The sequence below is a fragment of the Perna viridis genome, chromosome 14 (assembly GCF_037379345.1).
Source record: "Perna viridis isolate PV_CMFRI_1.1 ecotype Kerala chromosome 14, ASM3737934v1, whole genome shotgun sequence".
In the NCBI taxonomy this organism is placed as follows: Eukaryota; Metazoa; Mollusca; class Bivalvia; order Mytilida; family Mytilidae; genus Perna; species Perna viridis.
In genome coordinates, this window is record NC_142458.1 from 16,457,510 (window position 1) to 16,482,185 (window position 24,676).

The window sequence follows — 24,676 nt, forward strand, 5'->3', positions numbered from 1 at the left end:
TATTTAACAAATTGAAAGAGAAAATTTCAAATCTTAGCCAAGTGTGAAAGCATATTAGAATTTTTATGCAACTTTTCTCATATCATTAATTATTCTGGCTATTTCGCGTATGAATATGTGAGAAATATTATTGTTTATCTTGAACCGGAAATAAATGAATAAAAACAGCTGCTTCCGGTGCCCTTGTCCACGTTGTAAACTGAAAGTAGAGATATGGGAAAGGCAGGGAAAAAGGCTGTCTTCACCAACAGTACTAAGAAACACGGCGGCATCAAAAATGGTATACTGTGCATTAGTTTATAGTTATGTTATTTATCAGTAGCTGTTGTCACTTTTTTAATTGCATAATGGATTGTGAATTTGCCACTGTAAAAATTTCACAGACTGACACTAAGTGACAGTCTTGTATGTTGTATTCAATTTGAAGGTCGGCAGAAACATCGTGTATCTTTTTTTCTCACGAGACACCTGTCTGTCTATCTTGAAAATGAGGTTATAAAATAACCAATATATTACTATTGCATATTACGCAAAGGTCAAATCCTACATAAAAGCCTGACAATCCCAGCATTTACATGCCAGGGGTACCCCATTCCACCACCTGGGGGCACATAACACAGTTGCTCTGTATGCAGAACGCCTGGTCCCCGGCTAGGTTTCTGAGCACTATTTAGTTGCCTTTTACGACAAGCTTAGCTCTGCTGCAGGCCTATTCTTTTGACATCCGGACCTGTACAGGGTTTACGCTTTAAAATATTAAAATGTAAAAAATGTAATAAATATAATGCTTCTAAATTAGTATTAGTGTAGTGAGCTAAATAAAGATCTATTCGACAAAAACATGATTCCATCTACATTATGCCAATGCAGCGAAATAGAATCTTAGAATCATTTCTTACTCATATGTCCATTATATCAATCGCTTAGGAAACAACATATCTCAGCCCTTCAACTTCCTGATCAACTGACTTCAAATATTCTCCTATTTGGATCAGATGAGATGTCTGATGAGTATAACATTGAAATGTTTACCAAGGTTCAAAACTTTTTGATACGGAGCAAATGCTGCAAATTAACAACCTAAATTACACAGTTACTTTTTTTGAATAATTTTGAAAATTCCTTATGATCTGAGTAAATACATAGAGCATTAAATATCAACCTCTTCACTTTGCACCAAACTCACCAAATGCATGTTATGAGCACTAGAGCACTACTTCCTTGAGGTATGCAATATGATACAATTATTATTCATGATTTCAGGAGATGGATCGATATAAGACTTTATGTCTTGTTTCTGAATCCTGTGATTAATTTGCTGTTGTTTGCTTCATTCTATTGTTTTGGTTTGATGTTAAAATATGCAAATTACTTAATAAAATACGTTAAAACTAATAATGAATTAGAATTAATGTTTCTGCATTGAAAAAAATCAAATTGCATTTTTTAACATAAATGATGCAAGTGCAATAATTAATATACTCAATAAATTTTAAATTTACAATATTGACATAAATCAGAATAACTGTAAACTATTAATTTTCACTAATTTTCACGTGGACATGCAAACTGTCACTAAAAATAGTACGTACAAAAATAAATAAACACAAAAATGAATGACATAATTTTTTTTTTGCAGGATCGACAAAAAATGACAAGGAGAAATCTTCAGGGAAGAAAGCAGAGAAGAAAGGAGTTGGATGCTGTAAGGTGTTTACATTTATTTTTCTGTGTGCTGCAGTTGCTGGAGTGGCTGTGATGTATAGTAATGATGAATACAGAATCAAAAGCTTGGAATTATGTAAGTGATGTCCTTATCTAAGTCAATAATTAGCAAATAGTTAATTATACTGAGGGTCATATGGTAGTATATATCAACTAATAAGTTGCCATCTTAGATTATATGGCTAAGCTAGAGTCTACATATTTTTTTTTTGGGCCAACATATAGGTCAATATACTGCCTTTCGTCAAGATGTTAATTAATTATATCCTGTACTGTACTTTTCAAATAAAAAGGAAATGTGGCACACCTCCAATGACATGTTTACACCAAAAGTGTATTGCCTGCTACAATCTGCCAGCCTGAGTCCAACATAATTTTGAGCTGGCCATATACCATTCTTTCAATCAGATTTTTTCTTACCTTTTTTTACCTTTTAACAAGGGCAAAGCTAGTACTTCAATTCAGGTAGCCTAAACGTAACTAATTACAGAGCAAAGAGATGCAAAAGTTTTTTTTGATGAAATATGTGCAAAATAATTTTGTGCTAAAATATCAATTTTTCCAATAAAACAAGGTGAGAAAGTCTCCACCGCCCCTTCTGAATCTGCTACTGCTTAATTCAAAATACGATGTCCATGCGAGACCAGAAAGGATAGTAAAAAGCCCCCTTAGTTAGGGGATGGAACTGATCTTGTGAATTATTATATGCAAATCAAGTGCAAATGTCGACTCTATTAAAAACCAAGAATGCTAGTAGAACCATATATCTTGGGTCTGATAAGGCAAACCTCCATCAAGTTACTGAAATAAATACCCGGTAGGCTTAATGTAAAATCAGTGCTTCATTTTCCAGTTCAGATCATGGTCCAATGTATTGTCATTTTGTAAACATGATAATGCTGCTGACATTAAGTTACAATACTTATGAGTCACTATATAGTTCTGTTAGTTTGCAGCCATTCATCTTTCAATAATCCCTTAATTAAAACACTTATTAAATAAGGAACTGGTATCGAAACATGCCCTTCTGTTTACAAAACATTAGGGGATGTAACATATTAAGCGAAACAATTCAACTGATATATGTATATGGCCCATTGGGTGTTAATTGGTTTCTTATGACACTTGCAGCTTAGTTTTATGGGGATCATAATTATTTTGGAGAGGTGCAGGTAAGGGGGCTTAAAAGCTTAAAAGCCCCCTTAACTCCCCTAATGGAATATGTACAAATGTAACTATATCCAAGTTTATGGAATATGTGCAAATGTAACTATATCCAAGTTTACGGAATTTGTAACTATTTCCAAGTTTATGGAATATGTACAAATGTAACTATATCCAAGTTTATGGAGTATGTACAAATGTAAGTATATCCAAGTTTATGGAATATGTACAAATGTAACTATATCCAAGTTTATGGAGTATGTACAAATGTAAGTATATCCAAGTTTATGGAATATGTAACTATTTCCAAGTTTATGGAATTTGTAACTATTTCCAAGTTCATGGAATTTGTACCTATTTTCAAGATCATGGAATATGTAACTATTTCCAACTTACTAGAATATGTAACTATTTTCGAGTTAATGGAATTTGTACCTATATCCAAATTTATGGAATATGTTACTATTTCCAAAGTTTGTGGAATATGTAACTTTTTTTAAGTTTATGGGATATTTAACTGTTTCCAAGATTATGGAATATGTAACTGTTTTGAGAAATGTTGGATGAGAATCTAGGAGTTTTTTATGATGGCCTAAAATTTGATAATTTAATGAACTCTAAGAACTGTTTTAATGTTGAGTGAATAAATTAATACCCATGTATAGAAATACATGAATTTTAATATTAATTATGTTTTGAATTTTATCATGTTATGCAATCATTGGTATTGTTTATATTTCAGTGGACAATGTAAAAAGAGAAGTCATAAAACAATATGAAGAGAATATCAGGCCCTTACTAAAGGGTGAACAGGATGAAAAGGATGAAAAAGAAAAACTGGTGAGAGAAGAAACTAGAAGACAAGAAGAAAAGCTACAAGAGGAAGCAAGGAAACGTGATGAAGAAAAAAGATTGAAAAGAGAGACAGAAGAAAGAAAAAGGCAAGAGGAGGAGACTAAAAGAAAAGAGGAAGAAAGAAAGAAAAAAGAAGCTGAAGAGAAGAGATTGAAAGAAGAAAAAGAGAAGAAACTCAAAGAAGAAAAGAGAAAAAGAAATGAAGAAGAACAAAAAAGAAAAGAGGAGGAAAAACGAAAGCAAGAGGAGCAAAGACGCAAAGAGGAAGAACAAAGGAAAAAACAAGAAGAGGAAACAAGAAAAAAGGAAGAGGAGGCAAAAAAGAAAAAAGAAGAAGAAAGAAAACGCCAGGAAGCAGAAAATCAAAAGCAAGCAGAAAAGAAACGACTTGAAGAAGAGAAGAAAAGAAAGGAAGAAGAAAAAAGAAAGCAAGAAGAAAAGAGAAAGCAGGAGGAAGAAAAGAAAAAAGCTGAAGAAGCAGGAAGAAGGCAAAGAGAGGAAGCTGAGAAAAAGAAAAAAGAGGAAGAACAAAAACAACGCGAAGCTGAGAAGAAAAGACAAGAGGAAGAAAAAAGGAAACTAGAAGAGGAGAAAAAACGTAAGGACGAAGCCAAGAAAAAGCAGGAAGAAGAACAGAAAAGACTTGAGGAGGAAAGAAAACAGAAAGAAGAATTGGAGAAAAAACAAAAACTGGAGGAACAAAAGAGGCTTGAAGCTGAGAGGAAAAGGCAAGAAGACGAGAAAAGGAAAGCTGAAGAAGAGAAAAAAAGACAAGAAGCTGAGAAAAAAGAACAGGAAGAGAAACAAAAAAGGCTTGAAGCTGAGAAAAAAAAGCAAGAGGAGGAAAAAAAGAAAAAAGAACAGGAATTGAAAAAGAAAGCTGAAGAAGAAAAGAAAAAACAAGAAGAGGAAAAAAAGAAAAAAGAACAGGAAATGAAAAAGAAAGCAGAAGAAGAGGAAAGACAGAAGAAAGAACAGGAATTGAAAAAGAAAGCTGAAGAAGAGGAAAGAAAGAAAAAAGAACAGGAATTGAAAAAGAAAGCCGAAGAAGAAAAGAAAAGACAAGAAGAAGAGAAAAAGAAAAAAGAACAGGAAATGAAAAAGAAAGCTGAAGAAGAAAAGAAAAAACAAGAAGAGGAAAAAAAGAAAAAAGAACAGGAATTGAAAAAGAAAGCTGAGGAAGAGGAAAGAAAGAAAAAAGAACAAGAGTTAAAAAAGAAAGCTGAAGAAGAGATGAAAAAACAAGAAGAGCTAAAAAAGAAAAAAGAACAGGAATTGAAAAAGAAAGCCGAAGAGGAAAGAAAGAAAAAAGAACAAGAGTTAAAAAAGAAAGCTGAAGAAGAGATGAAAAAACAAGAAGAGGAAAAGAAGAAAAAAGAACAGGAATTGAAAAAGAAAGCCGAAGAAGAGGAAAGAAAGAAAAAAGAACAAGAGTTAAAAAAGAAAGCTGAAGAAGAGATGAAAAAACAAGAAGAGGAAAAGAAGAAAAAAGAACAGGAATTGAAAAAGAAAGCCGAAGAAGAAAAGATAAAACAAGAAGAAGAGAAAAAGAAAAAAGAACAGGAATTGAAAAAGAAAGCTGAAGAAGAGAGGAAGAAGCAAGAAGAGGCAGAGAAAAAGAAAAAAGAAGAAAGACAAAAACAAGAGGAAGCAAGATTGAGACAAGAGGAAGAAAGACAAAAGAGAGAGGCAGAAAGAATTAAGAAAGAGGAAGCAAAACATAAAGAAGAAGATAAAAAACGTAAAGAGGAAGAGACTCAGAAGTATGATAAGATGTCTATTACTAACAAGGCTGACTTCCAGATCAGGGAGATGTTAGATGATGCTGAAAATTTACTCTATATGGTAAGTTAATGAAAAAAAAAATGATTTACTTAAGAATTGGCTATGATAAAAATTTTGCCTATTAAAAAATACCATAAATTTTCCATGTGCATATTGTTTATTGCGCAAAGTGCAATGAACAAAATATGTACATGGAAAATTTATGTTATTTTTCAATAGACAAAATTTTTATCATAGCCAATTCTTATAAATTAATTTTAAAACATACTTTTATCTTTAAACATGAGAAAAGTAGCTCTGAATTTAACTGAATAGGTGTGTGTCAAATTTTTTTTTTTAATCCATTGAGATTTAACAAAATTATTTTAACCAATCAGATTACAGTATTTATCTCAAATTAATTTATTTAAGAGTAGACTACTTTTAATTAAGCTGATGTGAAACTTGCCAATACTCCTTTAATTTTATGTTAAATCAATGACATACTTCCATGAGCTACAGCTTGGGTAGAACAAATGAATTTTCCTTATTGAAGTGTATATATATTCAGCATAATTGATGCATGCTAATCAACTATCCCACAGTTAACACAAAGGGTCTGTTTACTGTAAAAAAAAAATAAATAAATGTTGTGGTGCGCTAACACAAAAGGGTCTGTTTACTGTAAAAAAAACCCAAATAAATGTTGTGGTGCGCTATCAACATCCAAACAAGCTGGAAAAAACTTTGATATTAGTACTCCAAATTATGATTTCAATGGATCCATGTAATTATAGTCCCACAAATATGTTAGAAAGGGAAAATGTGCTAATTTTACAATTAAGCAGTAGTTTGAGGGCAGGGGATTATAAAACAGGTGATTGACCTGTTATATTACCTACCATTGATTTGAACATCTTTGAAAAAAAAAATTTGGCCATGTGAGATGAAAAATCAACATTGAAATTGAAGACATTTTTTTTCACGTTATCCAAAAATCTTGTCTAATGAATTTGGTGATATCAGGTAATGAGGATATCTTACAAACTCTAAACCCTCCTAATGTAGTATAGATCCTTAGCTGTTATTGTGTAAATCTACCTCTAAACTCTAAACCCTTCTAATGCAGTTTAAATCCTCGTCTGTAAATGTGTAAAATGACCTCAGTTTATTTGCCTACTCTTTTAATTCCTTTTTATATTAAACAGACAAGTGACAAAGAAGTATTAGATGCATTCAACAAAATCCTCACCAAGTACCCAAACAGTCCTCGGGCAAATTACATGAAAGCAGACGTACTTATGAAAATGGCAGATGAACAGAAGAGTAACCAAATTTTAGAAGAAGGTATCACTATCTACCAAAAAGTATTGGATCAAAAGGATGTCCCTAATGAATTGTTAATACAAGCTGGCAAGAAATTGGCTGAAAAACAACTATTTAGAGGTGAGTTTTTATGGTTGTTCAATGGCGGATACAGAGAATCACCTAAGGAACTACAAAAAATATTTGTTAAACACTTTTTTATGTGTGCTTGTACATTATTTTATTATTTTCATACATTTTAAAATTCATAAAGGGTGCTTGCTTATGTTGTTGTGGGGTTGAGTACCTGGGCCTAGTTTCATGAAAAAAAAAAAAAATTGATGTTTTCCTCCAATCTTCAAGGTGTAATGCAGTTGAGAAAGAATTGGAGGAAATCCTCACATGGAGATTTATTCTCAAACCAGGCCCAATTTATTCTTGTATTTTCTACTCGAGCAGATTAATTTTTTTTCGTTGAATGTGCACATATAACAAAAGGAAAACTATGATGCAATGGACAAATCAGTTCTCATGGTGCAGATGGATACACCATAACAATTCATAAGTTCATGATAAGTTAATAATCATAACAATTCTATATTGATGAATTAAACTTGTAGCAACATTATCCTGTTCCTAATTGTAAGAAGTCTAGCATGGTATAAAAAATCTGCCTAGTTTCAGCAAGATCTGGCATAACGTATGAGTTGTGATATGAAAACTCCATACACAGATGCTGTAGATCGAGATATTGCCACAGACAAAATACAACAAAACAGAATGAGAAGTCATAAAAAGGATTTATAAATATTTTTTTATTGTGTAAATAAATAAATTGTGAACTATTTATTATCAGGATGGTCATCCAAGGCAGTAAAGACCTGGCAGTTTCTGTCAGACAGGTTCCCAGATAAAACTGACCTAAAGAACCAGTTTGGTGTGAGTCTTTTGATGGTAGGAAAGAATGGTGATGCCAAAGAAGTTTTTAAACAGGTAAATTATTGGTTTTTATGAGGACTTGTTCAGATTTGAAATTAATTTTTATGAGGCAAATTTAGTACTGTGAAAGTACTATTGTTTGTGTGGTACCAGTTTTCATGGTTTTCGTGGGTAGGCCTAACCACGAAATTAGGTTCCCAACAAATAAGAGATTCTCATGAATAACTGAAAATTTCAAAACCATAATTTCAAGAATCCACAAGCTTGTGTTTATTTCCTGATCCAGGAAATTTGGTATCCATGAATTAAAGTACTTTCACAGTAGTATAAATTAATGTATAATGTATTACAGTAGTAAATTGTCAGTAAATGAAATTTTCTAACCTGTTTTTAACAGGTATTTTATTTTAATTATCCAGTGAGATATTTTAATGAGGTTGGATACTTAATGTTTTTCATGATGTATTCAGCCCTTTATTCTTGCTGTAAAATAACTGTTATTTGTTTGGTGCCAATTTTTATGCAGATCCTTATCTAGAATGGGAAATGAGCAAAAACTTCCTGTTTATGCTCACATCTCCCGTTTTTCATTGGCAGGTAGAAGTTTTTTGTAATAGATTTCATAGACAAAAATACTAATATTATTAATTTTCAAACAGAAAATTGACTAAAACTTCTGCTTGTCATTAATGTCTTGATAAGGCCCTTATAATGGTTTTTGTAGACAAATTTCAATTGAAAACTTTAATGGTTGAATCAAGTCCATGAATTTAAGAATCCACAATAACCTGAAAATTGATACCAAGGGATAAAAGTGTCTTCATAGTATGTCACTTTAAATACAACTTTTCTTCATTTTTTATTAAAACATATCTACACACTTTCATTTTCACCAATTATCAATACTTTCCATTATCCCATTTTAATGAAGTAGTTTCATTGGTTAATCATCAATTAAATTCCTTGTAGGTACTTGCTATGGACCCTACAGATGGCTTTGCTAAGATACACTATGGGTTTATACTAAAAACACATGATAATGACCTGGAAGGATGTGTGAAATGGCTTACAGAGGGTATAGCATCTGAGGCAGAAGGCACGAGGGATGGCAAATTCTACTTTCATCTTGGAGATGCTTATCAGAGACTCAACCAGACAGAAAATGTAAATTTTATGTCTTCTTTCGGTTATTCTACTTCTCTTTGTCTGGTTCATTATTTAGAACTATACCTTTGGCATGATCCAATAATTGTCAATGGAACACAAAATTTGTGTTTCTAATTCAACTTGAACAAACAGATATTATGGGAAGCACCCTGACTTGGGCCATACATGTATGTGTATTTATAAAACTGTTGGCTGGTTTCATGTGATATCTTCCCTTTGTACAACCTAATAATGATATTGGTTCTACCCTCTAATCATGTATTTTTATACCCCCTCCTGTCTGTCGGTCTGTACATCTGTCAGTCCACATTTCTTTTAAGCCCAAGGGATTCTGGTGAAGTTATATTTGAAGTTTGGGCATAATGTATTGAAGGAATATAATTACTGTTGGATGACTCCAAAGGGAGATAATTAAACAAGTATTTTACATTAAAGTCCTTTCGAAGTTTGTGAACTTGCTCACAGTATTTCTAGTAAAATGTTAGTGCATGTTGCTTTAAGAAGGTACTTAAAAATACTTGATAAATGTTCAAAGTTATCAAAACTCTACTGTAGTACTGGTACTTTACACATTAAGTGTAAACTGTACAATGTCACAACAGCATCATTAAAGTCCTTTAAAGTGGGAAACTTTTACATCCTATTTTTATTGTGGTTTTGGTTATCAGTCTATGTTTGAACAGTTTTTTTTTTTTATTTTGTGATTGTACATGTACCTCAAATAAAATTATAATACTCTTCAAAGTAAATATTCATGATATTTAATTTTCATGTTACAGGTCTTACCATGAAAATAACCAAAATTAAACTATTGTGAAAATTTCATGGTTAACATGAAAACAATTCTGAAGTACAACGAATCATTCAAGTAAATTTTAAACAAAAAGGAATAAGTGTCTGAAAGTTTTGACTCAATATGAAACTACTTTATTTGTGGGTACCAATTTTTGTGATTAAAGGAAACAGTACTTTCACAATAATTCAAATCTAAGACACTCAAATGTAATTTTGGTCACTTCTTAAGGAGGTGGACCTAGGGTACGGACACAACTATCATTGTAACGTTTGTATTCACAACTTTACATCAATGTTATGTAAGCATCAAAGTAACTTGGACTGATTTCATTCTGTTTCAAAGAAAAGGTTGAAAGTCTTTGGTGAAATTGAATATAATACAAACATATCTCTGATTGAAAGAGTTATTTACCTTACCCTAGGTCTACCTCCTTAAATGCTAAACAAAAAAATTCTTACATTGCTATTACATAAAAAAATGTTTAAATATATGTAAATTTTAGTAATCGTGAATACTTTCAGGCTTATAAAATATACCAAGCAGGAACAGAAAATGGATTTTTCATGTCTACAGTACAGAGGTCATTGTACAATGTCCCAACACTGACAGGTCGCCCTTGGTGGACAGTGGAGGAGACGGGATATCAGAAATATTTTAAGGTACACTGAAATGTTTGAACAAACCTATATACATGTAGTGGGATGAAATGATTTCACGATATTGGTACAAGTTCATGGAGTCTGTAGAACATACACATGTAGAACACTTTATGAATATGTCCCCCATAAGAAAATTTTGAAATATTAAATCTCAAATTATGCATTCTGAGGGTATCTTGAACAATTTTTCAACAATTTTTAAGAATTGCAATTTTCTAACCCACACTAATCTCATAAATTACTTCCCTTAATTGATAAATAAGTTGAACTTGTATGAAGCATTTTTGTTCCAATATTATCAGTTGCTGGAAGATAATTGGAAAGTGATCAGAGATGAAGGATTAGCTCAGATGGACTCTAAGATGAAATCATTTACTGTGGAATCAGAAAGTCTCAGACAGACAGGGGACTGGAAACAATTAACATTATATCAGAGAGGTAAGGACAAAGTACTCTTACAGGTCATTATCAGAAAGTTAGAGAGAAGGTGCTCTTGATTTTATGTGTGGCCTTTTGAAACAGTGAGAAATAATTTTATAATAGAGAGGTAAGAGGAAAAGCTACTTCACTGAAAGACAAAAGGTAAAGAGAAAGTACTCTTAGAGGTTGTTTATATAACCCACTGAAACAACTAACATTATATCAGAAAGGTACAGGAGAAAGTACTCCAAGGAGAAATTTTAGCCCATTGAGACAGTTAACATATTAGAGAGGTTTGAGATTAGTCACTAAAAGGTCATTTTAGTCTACTGAAACAGTAAACATTATAGAGAGGTAAGGAGAAGGTACTCTTCAGAGTTGTTTTAGACTACTGAAACAGTATTTATATCAGAGATGTAAGGTCACTAAGGAGACGGTGCTCTCCTTGAGTGTTTTAGCCTACTGAAACAGATAACATTGTAATCAGATATGTAAGGAGAAGGTACTCTTAGGGGTTGTTTTTGCATACTGAAACAGTAAACATGATATTAGAGAGGTAAGGAAAAGGTGCTCATAGGGGTCAGTTTAGGCCATCAAAACAGTTTACCAGTACATGATATTAGAGAGGTAAAGAGGAGATACTCATAGGGGTCAGTTTAGCCCATCGAAACAGTTAACCTTATATCAAAGAGGTAAGGAAAAAGTACTCAGGGGTCATTTTACCCCATTGAAACAGTTAGCAGTATATCTGACAGGTAAGGAAAAGGTAATCACAGTGGTCAGTTTAGCCCACCGAAACAGTTAAAATTATATCAGAGATATAAAGTGGAGATACTCTTATGGGTAAGATTAGTCGTATGAGGTATCATCCTATGTTTCTCTTTAGAAATTCAAATGGAGTGAGAACTACTTTTTACTTTATATTTGAACGTTTTCTTATTCAATATCAGGGTAGGAAACTCACTCAAATTCTAGCCAGTCCTGAATACAATTTTTCAATATATTTACTATATGGCTATATAAATTTTTGCTAAAATTAGCCAGCCCTTCCAAACAATAGCCAGTCGTGGACTGGCGGACAGGGTACTATTTCGAACTCTGTCAATATTTCTAATTTTTCTAAATTTTTAAATATATCCTATCAGCATCCATTTTCATTTTTTGTTCATCATTTTTAATATATGTTTTATATTAAGATGGATAATTTTACTGTGATGAAACAAGCTGTTGCTAGATATATTTCCTCATGGACACCTTGTTTTTAAGGTATGAAAAACAAAGACAATTGTGCCAAAACTCCAAAGACATGTGAACTTATTGACCAGATACCTCCAGCAAAGACTTGTAAAAGGGGACAGGTAAGGTTTAATATAATATTGTCAGTTATTTTATGTTCATTTAAGTACCAGTCCATATAAAATTCAGACACTGCTTATGTCTGACTCATGGTATAGAAAAAAATATCACTTGGAGTGAATATAGAAAAGAATTATTTTATGAAGACTCCAGAGTCTGTGCTAGTGGTGGTCAAAATAAATTATCCACATTCTAGATTCTACATGGGAGCCTTAAAAAGTTAAACTATAAATTTTACAATAGAGAATGGAAACATAATTTAGATAAAGACTTGCTGAAGGAGAATCACATTCTTCTCTGAAATAAGTAAAAAACTGGGAAGACGGAAAATGGTTATAGCTTCCATTTATTTATTTTGGGACCTTTTACAGCTTGCTTTATGGTATGGATTTTGCCCATCATTGAAGTCTGTGTTGTGACTTGTAGAAGTTTATTCTTTGTTTTGCTTTTGGTGGGTGACTGTCTCGGCAATAATACCACATCTCCTTTTTTTATAGATACCTCATCAGGAACCTTTTATCACTACCTATTGGTTCATACATGTATTTAATCATTTGCTAAAGGTTGGAGAAACTACCAAACTTGTTGGTCATGCATTTGATTTATATATCTCTAAATTGTCCTTCTAGTTTGATGACTTTGTACATTTATTTTCCTCTATATGTATAAGTGATGAAATGTTCTTTCTTTAATATATCTTTTGACCTAAAAATGCCAGGTAAGGAATCTTAGGTGTGTTATTTAACCAACTTTTTACACCTTATTTGAATAAACTACGAGTCTTTCTTTCCACCAATGAATTAGAAAGTCATAATTTTATTAGTAATGACAATTTTTAAATAGACCCTTTTTTTGCTGTTTACAAGAAGGCTATTGGTAAATGCTACACCTTTGTGTAAAAAATTTTCATGGGAAGTGTTGCACAAACCAAAATACCAGCTGAGTCTGCTTAGAAAGTTAGCTTGACAAGGTCTATTGACAGAGAATCTTTTTTTTTCTTGGCGTCTGCTGTCAGATATTTATTTCACAGAGAACATTTTTAATTATTTTGCAGGTGAAGTTTTCAGTTATACATCCAGGAACAAAGATTTGGCCACACTGTGGCCCAACCAACTGTAGAATCAGGGCCCACCTGGGTCTTAAGGTACCCCAGGGTATAAAGATTAGAGTAGCAGGAGATACAAGGTGAAATAAGAATACTTTATCTAGGTCTTAAGGTAGCCCAGGGTATAAAGATTAGAGTAGCAGGAGAGACAAGGTGGGTACCCCAGGGTATAAAGATTAGAATAGCAGGAGAGACAAGGTGGGTACCCCAGGGTATAAAGATTAGAGTAGCAGGAGATACAAGGTGAAATAAGAATACTTTATCTAGGTCTTAAGGTAGCCCAGGGTATAAAGATTAGAGTAGCAGGAGATACAAGGTGAAATAAGAACACTTTATCTAGGTCTTAAGGTAGCCCAGGGTATAAAGATTAGAGTAGCAGGAGATACAAGGTGAAATAAGAATACTTTATCTAGGTCTTAAGGTACCCCAGGGTATAAAGATTAGAGTAGCAGGAGATATAAGGAGAAATAAGAACACTTTATCTAGGTCTTAAGGTACCCCAGGGTATAAAGATTAGAGTAGCAGGAGATACAAGGTGGGTACCCCAGGGTATAAAGATTAGAGTAGCAGGAGATACAAGGTGAAATAAGAATACTTTATCTAGGTCTTAAGGTAGCCCAGGGTATAAAGATTAGAGTAGCAGGAGAGACAAGGTGTGTACCCCAGGGTATAAAGATTAGAGTAGCAGGAGATACAAGGTGAAATAAGAATACTTTATCCGAGTCTTAAGGTAGCCCACGGTATAAAGATTAGAATAGCAGGAGATACAAGGTGAAATAAGAATACTTTATCTAGGTCTTAAGGTACCCCAGGGTATAAAGATTAGAATAGCAGGAGATACAAGGTGAAATAAGAATACTTTATCTAGATCTTAAGGTACCCCAGGGTATAAAGATTAGAGTAGCAGGAGATACAAGGTGGAATAAGAACACTTTATCTAGGTCTTAAGGTAGCCCAGGGTATAAAGATTAGAGTAGCAGGAGATACAAGGTGGGTACCCCAGGGTATAAAGATTAGAGTAGCAGGAGATACAAGGTGGGTACCCCAGGGTATAAAAATTAGAGTAGCAGGAGATACAAGGTGAAATAAGAATACTTTATCTAGGTCTTAAGGTAGCCCAGGGTATAAAGATTAGAGTAGCAGGAGAGACAAGGTGGGTACCCCAGGGTATAAAAATTAGAGTAGCAGGAGATACAAGGTGAAATAAGAATACTTTATCTAGGTCTTAAGGTAGCCCAGGGTATAAAGATTAGAGTAGCAGGAGAGACAAGGTGGGTACCCCAGGGTATAAAGATTAGAGTAGCAGGAGATACAAGGTGAAATAAGAATACTTTATCTGGGTCTTAAGGTAGCCCAGGGTATAAAGATTAGAGTAGCAGGAGAGACAAGGTGGGTACCCCAGGGTATAAAGATTAGAGTAGCAGGAGATACAAGGTGAAATAAGAATACTTTATCTAGGTCTTAAGGTAGCCCAGGGTATAAAGATTAGAATAGCAGGAGATACAAGGTGAAATAAGAATACTTTATCTAGGTCTTAAGGTACCCCAGGGTATAAAGATTAGAATAGCAGGAGATACAAGGTGAAATAAGAATACTTTATCTAGGTCTTAAGGTAGCCCAGGGTATAAAGATTAGAGTAGCAGGAGATACAAGGTGAAATAAGAATACTTTATCTGGGTCTTATGGTAGCCCAGGGTATAAAGATTAGAGTAGCAGGAGATACAAGGTGGGTACCCCAGGGTATAAAGATTAGAGTAGCAGGAGATACAAGGTGAAATAAGAATACTTTATCTAGGTCTTAAGGTAGCCCAGGGTATAAAGATTAGAGTAGCAGGAGAGACAAGGTGGGTACCCCAGGGTATAAAGATTAGAATAGCAGGAGAGACAAGGTGGGTACCCCAGGGTATAAAGATTAGAGTAGCAGGAGATACAAGGTGAAATAAGAATACTTTATCTAGGTCTTAAGGTAGCCCAGGGTATAAAGATTAGAGTAGCAGGAGATACAAGGTGAAATAAGAATACTTTATCTAGGTCTTAAGGTAGCCCAGGGTATAAAGATTAGAGTAGCAGGAGAGACAAGGTGGGTACCCCAGGGTATAAAAATTAGAGTAGCAGGAGATACAAGGTGAAATAAGAATACTTTATCTAGGTCTTAAGGTAGCCCAGGGTATAAAGATTAGAGTAGCAGGAGAGACAAGGTGGGTACCCCAGGGTATAAAGATTAGAGTAGCAGGAGATACAAGGTGAAATAAGAATACTTTATCTGGGTCTTAAGGTAGCCCAGGGTATAAAGATTAGAGTAGCAGGAGAGACAAGGTGGGTACCCCAGGATATAAAGATTAGAGTAGCAGGAGATACAAGGTGAAATAAGAATACTTTATCTAGGTCTTAAGGTAGCCCAGGGTATAAAGATTAGAATAGCAGGAGATACAAGGTGAAATAAGAATACTTTATCTAGGTCTTAAGGTACCCCAGGGTATAAAGATTAGAATAGCAGGAGATACAAGGTGAAATAAGAATACTTTATCTAGGTCTTAAGGTAGCCCAGGGTATAAAGATTAGAGTAGCAGGAGAGACAAGGTGGGTAGCCCAGGGTATAAAGATTAGAGTAGCAGGAGAGACAAGGTGGGTACCCCAGGGTATAAAGATTAGAATAGCAGGAGAGACAAGGTGGGTACCCCAGGGTATAAAGATTAGAGTAGCAGGAGATACAAGGTGAAATAAGAATACTTTATCTAGGTCTTAAGGTAGCCCAGGGTATAAAGATTAGAGTAGCAGGAGATACAAGGTGAAATAAGAATACTTTATCTAGGTCTTAAGGTAGCCCAGGGTATAAAGATTAGAGTAGCAGGAGAGACAAGGTGGGTACCCCAGGGTATAAAAATTAGAGTAGCAGGAGATACAAGGTGAAATAAGAATACTTTATCTAGGTCTTAAGGTAGCCCAGGGTATAAAGATTAGAGTAGCAGGAGAGACAAGGTGGGTACCCCAGGGTATAAAGATTAGAGTAGCAGGAGATACAAGGTGAAATAAGAATACTTTATCTGGGTCTTAAGGTAGCCCAGGGTATAAAGATTAGAGTAGCAGGAGAGACAAGGTGGGTACCCCAGGATATAAAGATTAGAGTAGCAGGAGATACAAGGTGAAATAAGAATACTTTATCTAGGTCTTAAGGTAGCCCAGGGTATAAAGATTAGAATAGCAGGAGATACAAGGTGAAATAAGAATACTTTATCTAGGTCTTAAGGTACCCCAGGGTATAAAGATTAGAATAGCAGGAGATACAAGGTGAAATAAGAATACTTTATCTAGGTCTTAAGGTAGCCCAGGGTATAAAGATTAGAGTAGCAGGAGAGACAAGGTGGGTACCCCAGGGTATAAAGATTAGAATAGCAGGAGAGACAAGGTGGGTACCCCAGGGTATAAAGATTAGAGTAGCAGGAGATACAAGGTGAAATAAGAATACTTTATCTAGGTCTTAAGGTAGCCCAGGGTATAAAGATTAGAGTAGCAGGAGATACAAGGTGGAATAAGAATACTTTATCTGAGTCTTAAGGTAGCCCAGGGTATAAAGATTAGAATAGCAGGAGATACAAGGTGGGTACCCCAGGGTATAAAGATTAGAGTAGCAGGAGATACAAGGTGGGTACCCCAGGGTATAAAGATTAGAATAGCAGGAGAGACAAGGTGGGTACCCCAGGGTATAAAGATTAGAATAGCAGGAGAGACAAGGTGGGTACCCCAGGGTATAAAGATTAGAGTAGCAGGAGATACAAGGTGAAATAAGAATACTTTATCTAGGTCTTAAGGTAGCCCAGGGTATAAAGATTAGAGTAGCAGGAGATACAAGGTGAAATAAGAATACTTTATCTGGGTCTTAAGGTACCCCAGGGTATAAAGATTAGAGTAGCAGGAGATACAAGGTGAAATAAGAATACTTTATCAATGTATTCATTACTAAGTCATTTTCATGTTGATCTTTTTGATCTTTGAAAACACAAAATATAATGTACATCATTTTCTGTTAAATACAATCAATTATTGAAAATATACATGGAATTTGCCACTGCTCACTTCATTTGGAAGGTATGTCTTTCTTGATAGTTTATGCAGAAACCTGTATAGAAATAAAAGACGTGTAGTCATTAAAAGGGTGAAAAAAGCCCAAAAAATAATAATGACTTTAAAGAATGTTGTAAAATTGTTGCAAAGTACCAGTACATGTAGTTACTTAAACTTTTGTGAATGTATTGAATGTTGAATGTTCTATTCAAATAATGTAGTTGGAAATGTATTTTTTCTGTGAAATGTCTGAAAATGCCTTGAATTCTAATCATACTTTGCATTGACTGCAAATTGCAAATAACATCTTACCCAAAAGTTGCTTATGACAGCTAAATATTATTGATTTGTAACATATGTTGGTATTGAAATTGATATTTGCATAATTAAAACTTGAATAATCTATATGAAGGATTGGTTTAAGACTTTTAAGTCTTGTTTCTGAATCCTGTAATTAGTTTGCTATACTGTGAAAGTACTACTGTTTGTTGGATACCAATTTTTGTAGTTTTTGTGGGTGAGCCAGACCATGAAATTTGGATTTCAATGAAAAGCAGATTCCAATTGATTTTTGTGCTGAAAACCTCAAAACCATGAATTCAAGAATCCACAAACTTGTGTATTTTCCTTAATCCACAAAAATTGGTATCCATGTACTTTCACAGTAATTCATCTTATTTTATAGTTTTGATTGATGTTAAAATATGCAAATTACATAATAAATATGTTTAAACTAATTAGCCATGTGTTTTCATTTTTTTACTATTTTAAGGACATGGAAAGAAGGCAAGTTTATAGTGTTTGATGATTCGTTTGAACATGAAGTTTGGCATGATGGTACAGAACCAAGATTAGTGCTTATTGTTGATGTGTGGCATCCAGAATTAACAGAGGAACAAAAACGGACATTAACAGCTATATGAAAACATCAGCTAAATGAAAATTCAAGATGGCAGCCATGGAAAGAAAGTAGAGATCAATGAATTTGAAAGAGATCTGATTGCAGTCCAAAGATATTAACATGGTAGAAAATTTTATATCAGAAGTATTTATTTTTATTGCAAAAAAAGATATATGATATATTTACTATTTTTACTCGTATAAAAATGTGATACAAATGATATATGCAACTTTAACTATATTGTTCACAGTTACTATTAATTGCCAGTACTTTTATTTTATTTTTCAAACAAAAGCTTTTTTATTGTTTTTGTTATAAGGTTTAAGTATTACAAACTGTCTCCAGATAATTTTTTAGTTACTTTATGGTTAAAGGGCACAAAATTGTCTTCCTACTAGAAATTACTTTATGTGTATTAAAGGTTTCTAATTTTTGAGAATTCTGTTTAAGTAAACTTATTTGTGAGTATCAATTTTTTTCAGTTTTACACAAATATAATGGTTAGTAGAGAAACCATTAGTGGATATACATGTACTTTTTGCACTTTTTTATCCACAGTGAAAATTTGAAAATTAAAACTGTGAAAATTGGTACATATTTGTGTTTGTAGCTACATGTATGTCAAATTCTTAAATATTACACTTATGTACTATCTATATTTTTCTTAGCAAGTTATTTTAACTACAGCAAAGTACATAAAAGTATTTTTTTATGATGCTGTAATTAACTTTTTCATCTTTAATACTATGTATATTTCTTTGACAAGGAAGAAATTTAATCATAAGATAAAATTAGAATGTTCTACCAAATCTATTCTTGGCCATTTTGTTTTGTTATGAAAAAATTAAATTGCTGTGTAAATAAGTATAGGTATATGTCTGTAAATCGTTTTATACTTTTTTTACAGGCATTCTTTTGTTTGGGATTTTTTATTCAGATATAATTAATTGATAGGAAATTTGAAATAGTTACAGTGATAATATGCAAATGAAGGTGGCCAAGGTATTCTTAATTATGACATTCCTTTATAAAATCTAATTTTAGATTTTAAGGAGCCATTACAAAAAATGTTTTCCAAATAGTTGTTGGTTTTCAAATTTATTATATTGTACATTTATTTCTTAATGCATATTCAATGTAACATGCACTGCTTAATTTTGGTTATAAATTTTAATGTATATATTTGACTGAATGTTCCATATCTCCTTTGATTCCAATGAACCTTTTTTTTTTCTTCAATGAAGTGAAATTATTTGTAAGAATCAGGCAAAATGGGAAAAATCAGAAACATTCATGTCAAAACTGCACTAATCTGAAATTTAATTCCACTCAAAGATGCTTTCTTTATTATTATTTGATCACTGCATCATTGGCTTTGCTCATAATTTTTTTACTAGAATTATAGAAAAATGAGGTTTTTGACAGAGTTATCTTCCCTTTGAATGTTTATTTAAAGTGCATTTCAATGAAATTATATCTCAATGCACCAACATGACCTAGAAAATCTTGGTTTTTACCTTTGATTCTGATTGCACCATCAAATTGGTGTTTTTTTTTCATATCATGTTTCACCTACTGCCTGATTCTTACAGACTGACACTTAAATGGTTACATACAACCGTTAACTAACACCTGTCCTAGAATTTGTTATGGAAAGAAGGGATATCAATTAGACATTCAAAATAATAAGTTGGTTTAGTTTTCCCCAAGATGGAAATTCACTCTACTAAACAGATTGTCACCATAACACTGTTAATTCTAAAGCATCCATGGTATACAAATGTCTATAGGAGAAAGGGGTAGGAATATTAAGACCTAAAATGGCCTCTGCTTTTAAAGTATATAATGTTCACTATAAAGCATCCCAAAAGTGTTTTCATAGGTTGTTTTTTTATGTTAGTAATAGATGTATACATACATATAAGGATTATTTACATGTAAGTTCATATACATATGCATTAATTCTTAGAATTTGGTTGTATTATTTTAATGTTTAATTATAAAAATCATCATTTTATTATTAAAGAAAATTTGAACTGATTACAGTAAACCATGTTTTATTAGTTCCTGTGCTATTTTTATGAACAAAATGAAACAGGAAAATAAAGGTTTCACTTGTATCATGCTCAACATAAAATTTTAGGATTTATATGGAAAATACTTATATTTGCACATGTAGATCTTGAGGTTGGTCATGACACACATTTTATTGCTTTACATGATTGTAAGTGTTGATTATACATAGCTACAAGGTCTCTATGTAATTAATCTAAATATGTTGTATTTTTCACTATACTTGCTGAACTCTCAATTTTTCGAAGGAATACCCGATCTTCATTTTTGTATACTTGAGGTGGTGGTTTGATTTTTTTTATCTCACAGAGGACTTCCAGAACAGGGAGGATGTAATGTTTAGATCTAGGCCTTATTTTATCTACGTCAAACAAAAAACAAAAGGAACAGCAATCAAATCAGAAAATTATTTAGGGCCAAAAGGGAACTATCTATACCTCCTCCCTTTAAAATCAGCTCATGATTTGTAATGTAAGCCATATGGATGAATTTGTCCAAATATCATTATAAATTAATCATCGTACGAAAATGATTGTCTTTAGATTTTATTCCTTGGAGAGAAGTGCTTAATGTATCCATTACTTAATTCATTTTCAAAGCTTTCATTTTTGTTTATGTCAAAATGGTTACATGTATATATGTTGTATATATGTTGTACTTGGGCTTGCAAGTCTTGTTCTTGGTTTATTTTTGATCCAGAAAGCATTTAACACCAAAGCAGATTTATATTTAGATACAATAATATCATGTATCAGGAATTTTTATTCTGTGCTATTACCAAAATTTGTAGAGTTTGGAAACTCTACAAATATTACCAAAATTTGTAGAGTTTGGAAATATCATAAGTGTCATATTTTATCATATACGCATAGGAGGTTTTTGTTAAAATATTGTATCTTCCCTTTATAAACAACTTCATCATTTGCTGGTCCCATTCTTGTGAATTCACAGGGTCATGTGATGAGACTTTCAAGCCTTCTTGCATAGGAATTACAGAGTTAAAATGTTCTGTAAGATGGCTGTAGTTGATACACATGCATTTGATATTTGTTGCTTCATACAAAATTAAGGCATTTAGCATATTACAGCTTGAATCAGAATGGACTAATCTAATGCAACACTAATACATACTATAATTCATCTGCTTATTTTTTCATATATAAAAAGTTTTTTTTGGGGGATTTTTGAATTATGGATTTCATTAACATTTTATGTGGACTTTCTGCCATTAAAATCCCTCAGTTTTCAGGTACATGTAATATCGTATGGCAGGTTATTTTTGTGGGTTAAAAATTTGGTGAATTGGAAGCAAAAAAGGTTTACAAAAAATTTGGGCATTTACTATTTTGGTAGATGATAAGTGGTGTAAGCCCAGAGTCCATATTTGGTAGTTATTTGGACAGACTGCCTAACCACACCAAAATTAGTACCTCTCAAAAATTACGTGCTTTATGGTATAAAGATGTGAATTAGCAAACTGCTTTAAGGAGGTAGTCCTAGTGTAAGGACACAACTCTTACTAATCATTGAAATGTTTGTATTCACATTTTACTTCAATCTCGTGTAAGCATCTAAGCTGGGGCGAATACAGGATCTCAGGTTGAGGGGGGAGCATAAATAGAATTAAAGTAAATTTAGTGGGTAACATTTGTGAAAAATCAAGATTTTATGCAAAAAAAATGTTGTTTTTTTTCAGTTCTAAAAGGGGGGGGGGAGGGCGTACGTCCGGTATGCCCATCCTTGGATCCGCACCTGTCTAAGTAACTGATTTCATTCTGTTTCAAATTAATGCTTGAGAGGCTTTGGTGAAATTGAATATGATATATATTTTTGATTTCAAGAGTTATGTCCCTTACCCTAGATCTATCTCCTTAATATGTGTATCAAAGATGAGTGTGAAATGCAGGGTATAATAATCTCTAAAAGGTATGAAAGATTATTGTTTAGCTTAACCCACCAAGTTAGTCACTTGCCATGATATTTTGAGACTGTGATTTAGGTTTAGCTAGATTTGTACTGTAAATCATCTTATTTTAAAACTGATTAATGCTGTGTATGTGTTTGCAAGAATTTAAAAAAAAATGTGAAGATAAATCACTGCAGGAAATTGTTGTATTAATATGATTTTAGGCTTAGCCTATGAGGGACGGAGCTATTTAATTTATACGCTGTTTGACTTTTGACTGGTACATGTTTCAGAGCATCCAACTATATAGGACATCACTGAAGCTTTGTCCATACAAATATAAGCATTGTGTTCAAAAGCAGAAAATAAAATTTGGCATTGCTCAAAGATGATTCAGCTGAAATAAGTTGATTTACATGTGCAGCAGTAGTATGATAGAGAAAACTAGTCATAAAACAATTACCTACTGGTAGATTATAGAGCGAAGAGCAATATATACTGACAATCGATAAGGGCTTTGAACAAAGATTATTTTTTATTATAAAGTGAAGTTGTTACATGTAGGAAAATCATCTGATGAATTTTAAAATTTAGTTGACATTTAGGCAAGAAAAAATGCTTACAAATGTCAGCTATCAACTATGGGAGACAATCATTTGATTCTTAAAGTGGGGTCAGGTACATATGTTTCTGTCTGTTGGGATAACTTCTTTTTTAGTAGTGGTAAATTCCTATACAAAATATGTAGTTTTAGGATTGCTTTTTCTCAAACTTGTGGTCAGATTCGATTGGCCTGATTATGTATTTTCCTGAAATTCATGTAAAAAAAACTATTTTCATGGATTTGAAAATAGAACTGACAGGCTTCTCTCTCTTAGAATCAAATCATTTGTCTCTCGTGACAATTTTTGCTTGCTTGTCTGGACTGATCCAAATGGACTGCACCATTGCAGAAATTTTTAGGATAGATTTTTACTAACCAGAATTTGTGATGGGTTTCATTTCTACTAGGTAGTCATTTCATTGTATTTCACCTACTGTGAAAGAACTGTTGTGTTAATCTCATTCTAATGAACTTGGCCAGTAATTAATGTGCCTGTGACTTCGAACAATTTTCAGGGAATCTAGAGACTCCATGTTGAAAGCAGGCAGATCCTGATAAGGGTGGCATGGAGTAATTTTTTCACCATTTTTTCTGTTCAAATGTAAGTCGCATATTTTTGTATCAAAAGTAGACGACTGAATACATTTTCAAAGTTCCAAAACACATCATCTAAATTATGAATAGATCAAAGAGTAATTCCCTTTATTTTGAAGTTTTTAGACAATTATAGTGCTTTGTAATTCATTTAACTTCTACCATTTCAGTAAATTCTGATTAAAAACCAAAATTCACATTTCACATCCCCCCCCAAAAAAAACCAAAAAAACACAAGTTTGTTGTCTCTAATGGATGAAACTATTTGGAAATAAAATTTGGCATGTGCTGCCTTCTTTTCCGTCTTGGATACACTCTTAAATCAATAATAGTTCATTCACAGTAGATCGTTCTGCAAATTCATGGTTTCATTGGGAAAAGTCAAAGGGAGCTAACTCTGCTACACTAAAGCCCATGTTCATGAATTGTGTCAATACAGAATAAATGATCTGAAATTTGAAAATGCAATGTAGTATTCATATAAGTAAGTTTTATTGAAACTTAACAGCCTCACAGTGCTACTGAACATTACTTGCATGCCAAACAGGGTTGCCACCGGGGAAGCTCAGTTTGTCTTCGACATGCCCGTCATGAAATTTGCTTTAAATGGAAGAGCAATGTAGTTAATGTTTAATGCCATAAATCATGAATTTACAGTATGTATTTTTTTCATATTTCTCTTCGTGTAAGCTATAGTTGTGCTGCATGAACATGTTATGTTTGTTTTAAAGTATAATAATTGTGTACACAGTATATAAGATTGGGTACAAGTGTTGTATAAGTGCAATTAATGAATATTTAATGACACCCATTGTTAGATTTTACACAAAACATGTTGAGAATAATAAAATTATTTAAATTGTTAAACATTTTGTTTATATTCATGGATGTTAGTTGTCCACAATGACGATTGTAGTGCTCTAGAGAAATTTTATGAAACCCAGTTTATTTGACAATATGAAGAAAATCATCAACATGTAATATGAGACATTAATCTGCTAAAACCTGAACTTATTTTGATGATATAACAAAAATTATCAAGGTTGCACACATTGTCATGCTATGCATACCCCCCACTTGTACAGGAAGTTGATATCATGGAGCAACCAAAATTGCTTACAACATATACCCCATTTACACGAATCCACACATCAAATTTGAAATCAATCCATCCATTGGGAGCTGACGAAAATTCAGAAGGACGGACAAGGTGATTCATTTATACCACACACTTGTTGAGTGGGAGTATAAATTACCAAGTCAATATCCCAAGCCCAGTAG

At 32.9% G+C, this 24,676-nt stretch overlaps 1 protein-coding gene across 2 annotated transcripts in view; it reads left to right on the forward strand.

Annotated features, from left to right (window-relative positions):
• The window catches only part of LOC148598394 (uncharacterized), a 28,423-nt gene extending 4,161 nt beyond the window's left edge, over positions 1-24,262 (forward strand). Inside the window, exons 1-11 of one of the 2 annotated variants that reach the window (XM_088560963.1) lie at positions 186-280; positions 1,640-1,801; positions 3,632-5,589; positions 6,717-6,954; positions 7,670-7,806; positions 8,722-8,916; positions 10,237-10,374; positions 10,677-10,812; positions 12,061-12,152; positions 13,205-13,335; positions 18,090-24,262. In XM_088560963.1, the coding sequence (XP_088417089.1) occupies positions 214-280; positions 1,640-1,801; positions 3,632-5,589; positions 6,717-6,954; positions 7,670-7,806; positions 8,722-8,916; positions 10,237-10,374; positions 10,677-10,812; positions 12,061-12,152; positions 13,205-13,335; positions 18,090-18,240 (3,405 nt within the window). In that variant the 5' untranslated portion in view covers positions 186-213 and the 3' untranslated portion in view covers positions 18,241-24,262. Of the gene's footprint in view, positions 1-185; positions 281-1,639; positions 1,802-3,631; positions 5,590-6,716; positions 6,955-7,669; positions 7,807-8,721; positions 8,917-10,236; positions 10,375-10,676; positions 10,813-12,060; positions 12,153-13,204; positions 13,336-18,089 lie in introns of those variants that run through there. The other variant, XM_088560964.1, reaches the window with a different exon arrangement.
• The last annotated feature ends 414 nt before the right edge of the window (positions 24,263-24,676 follow it).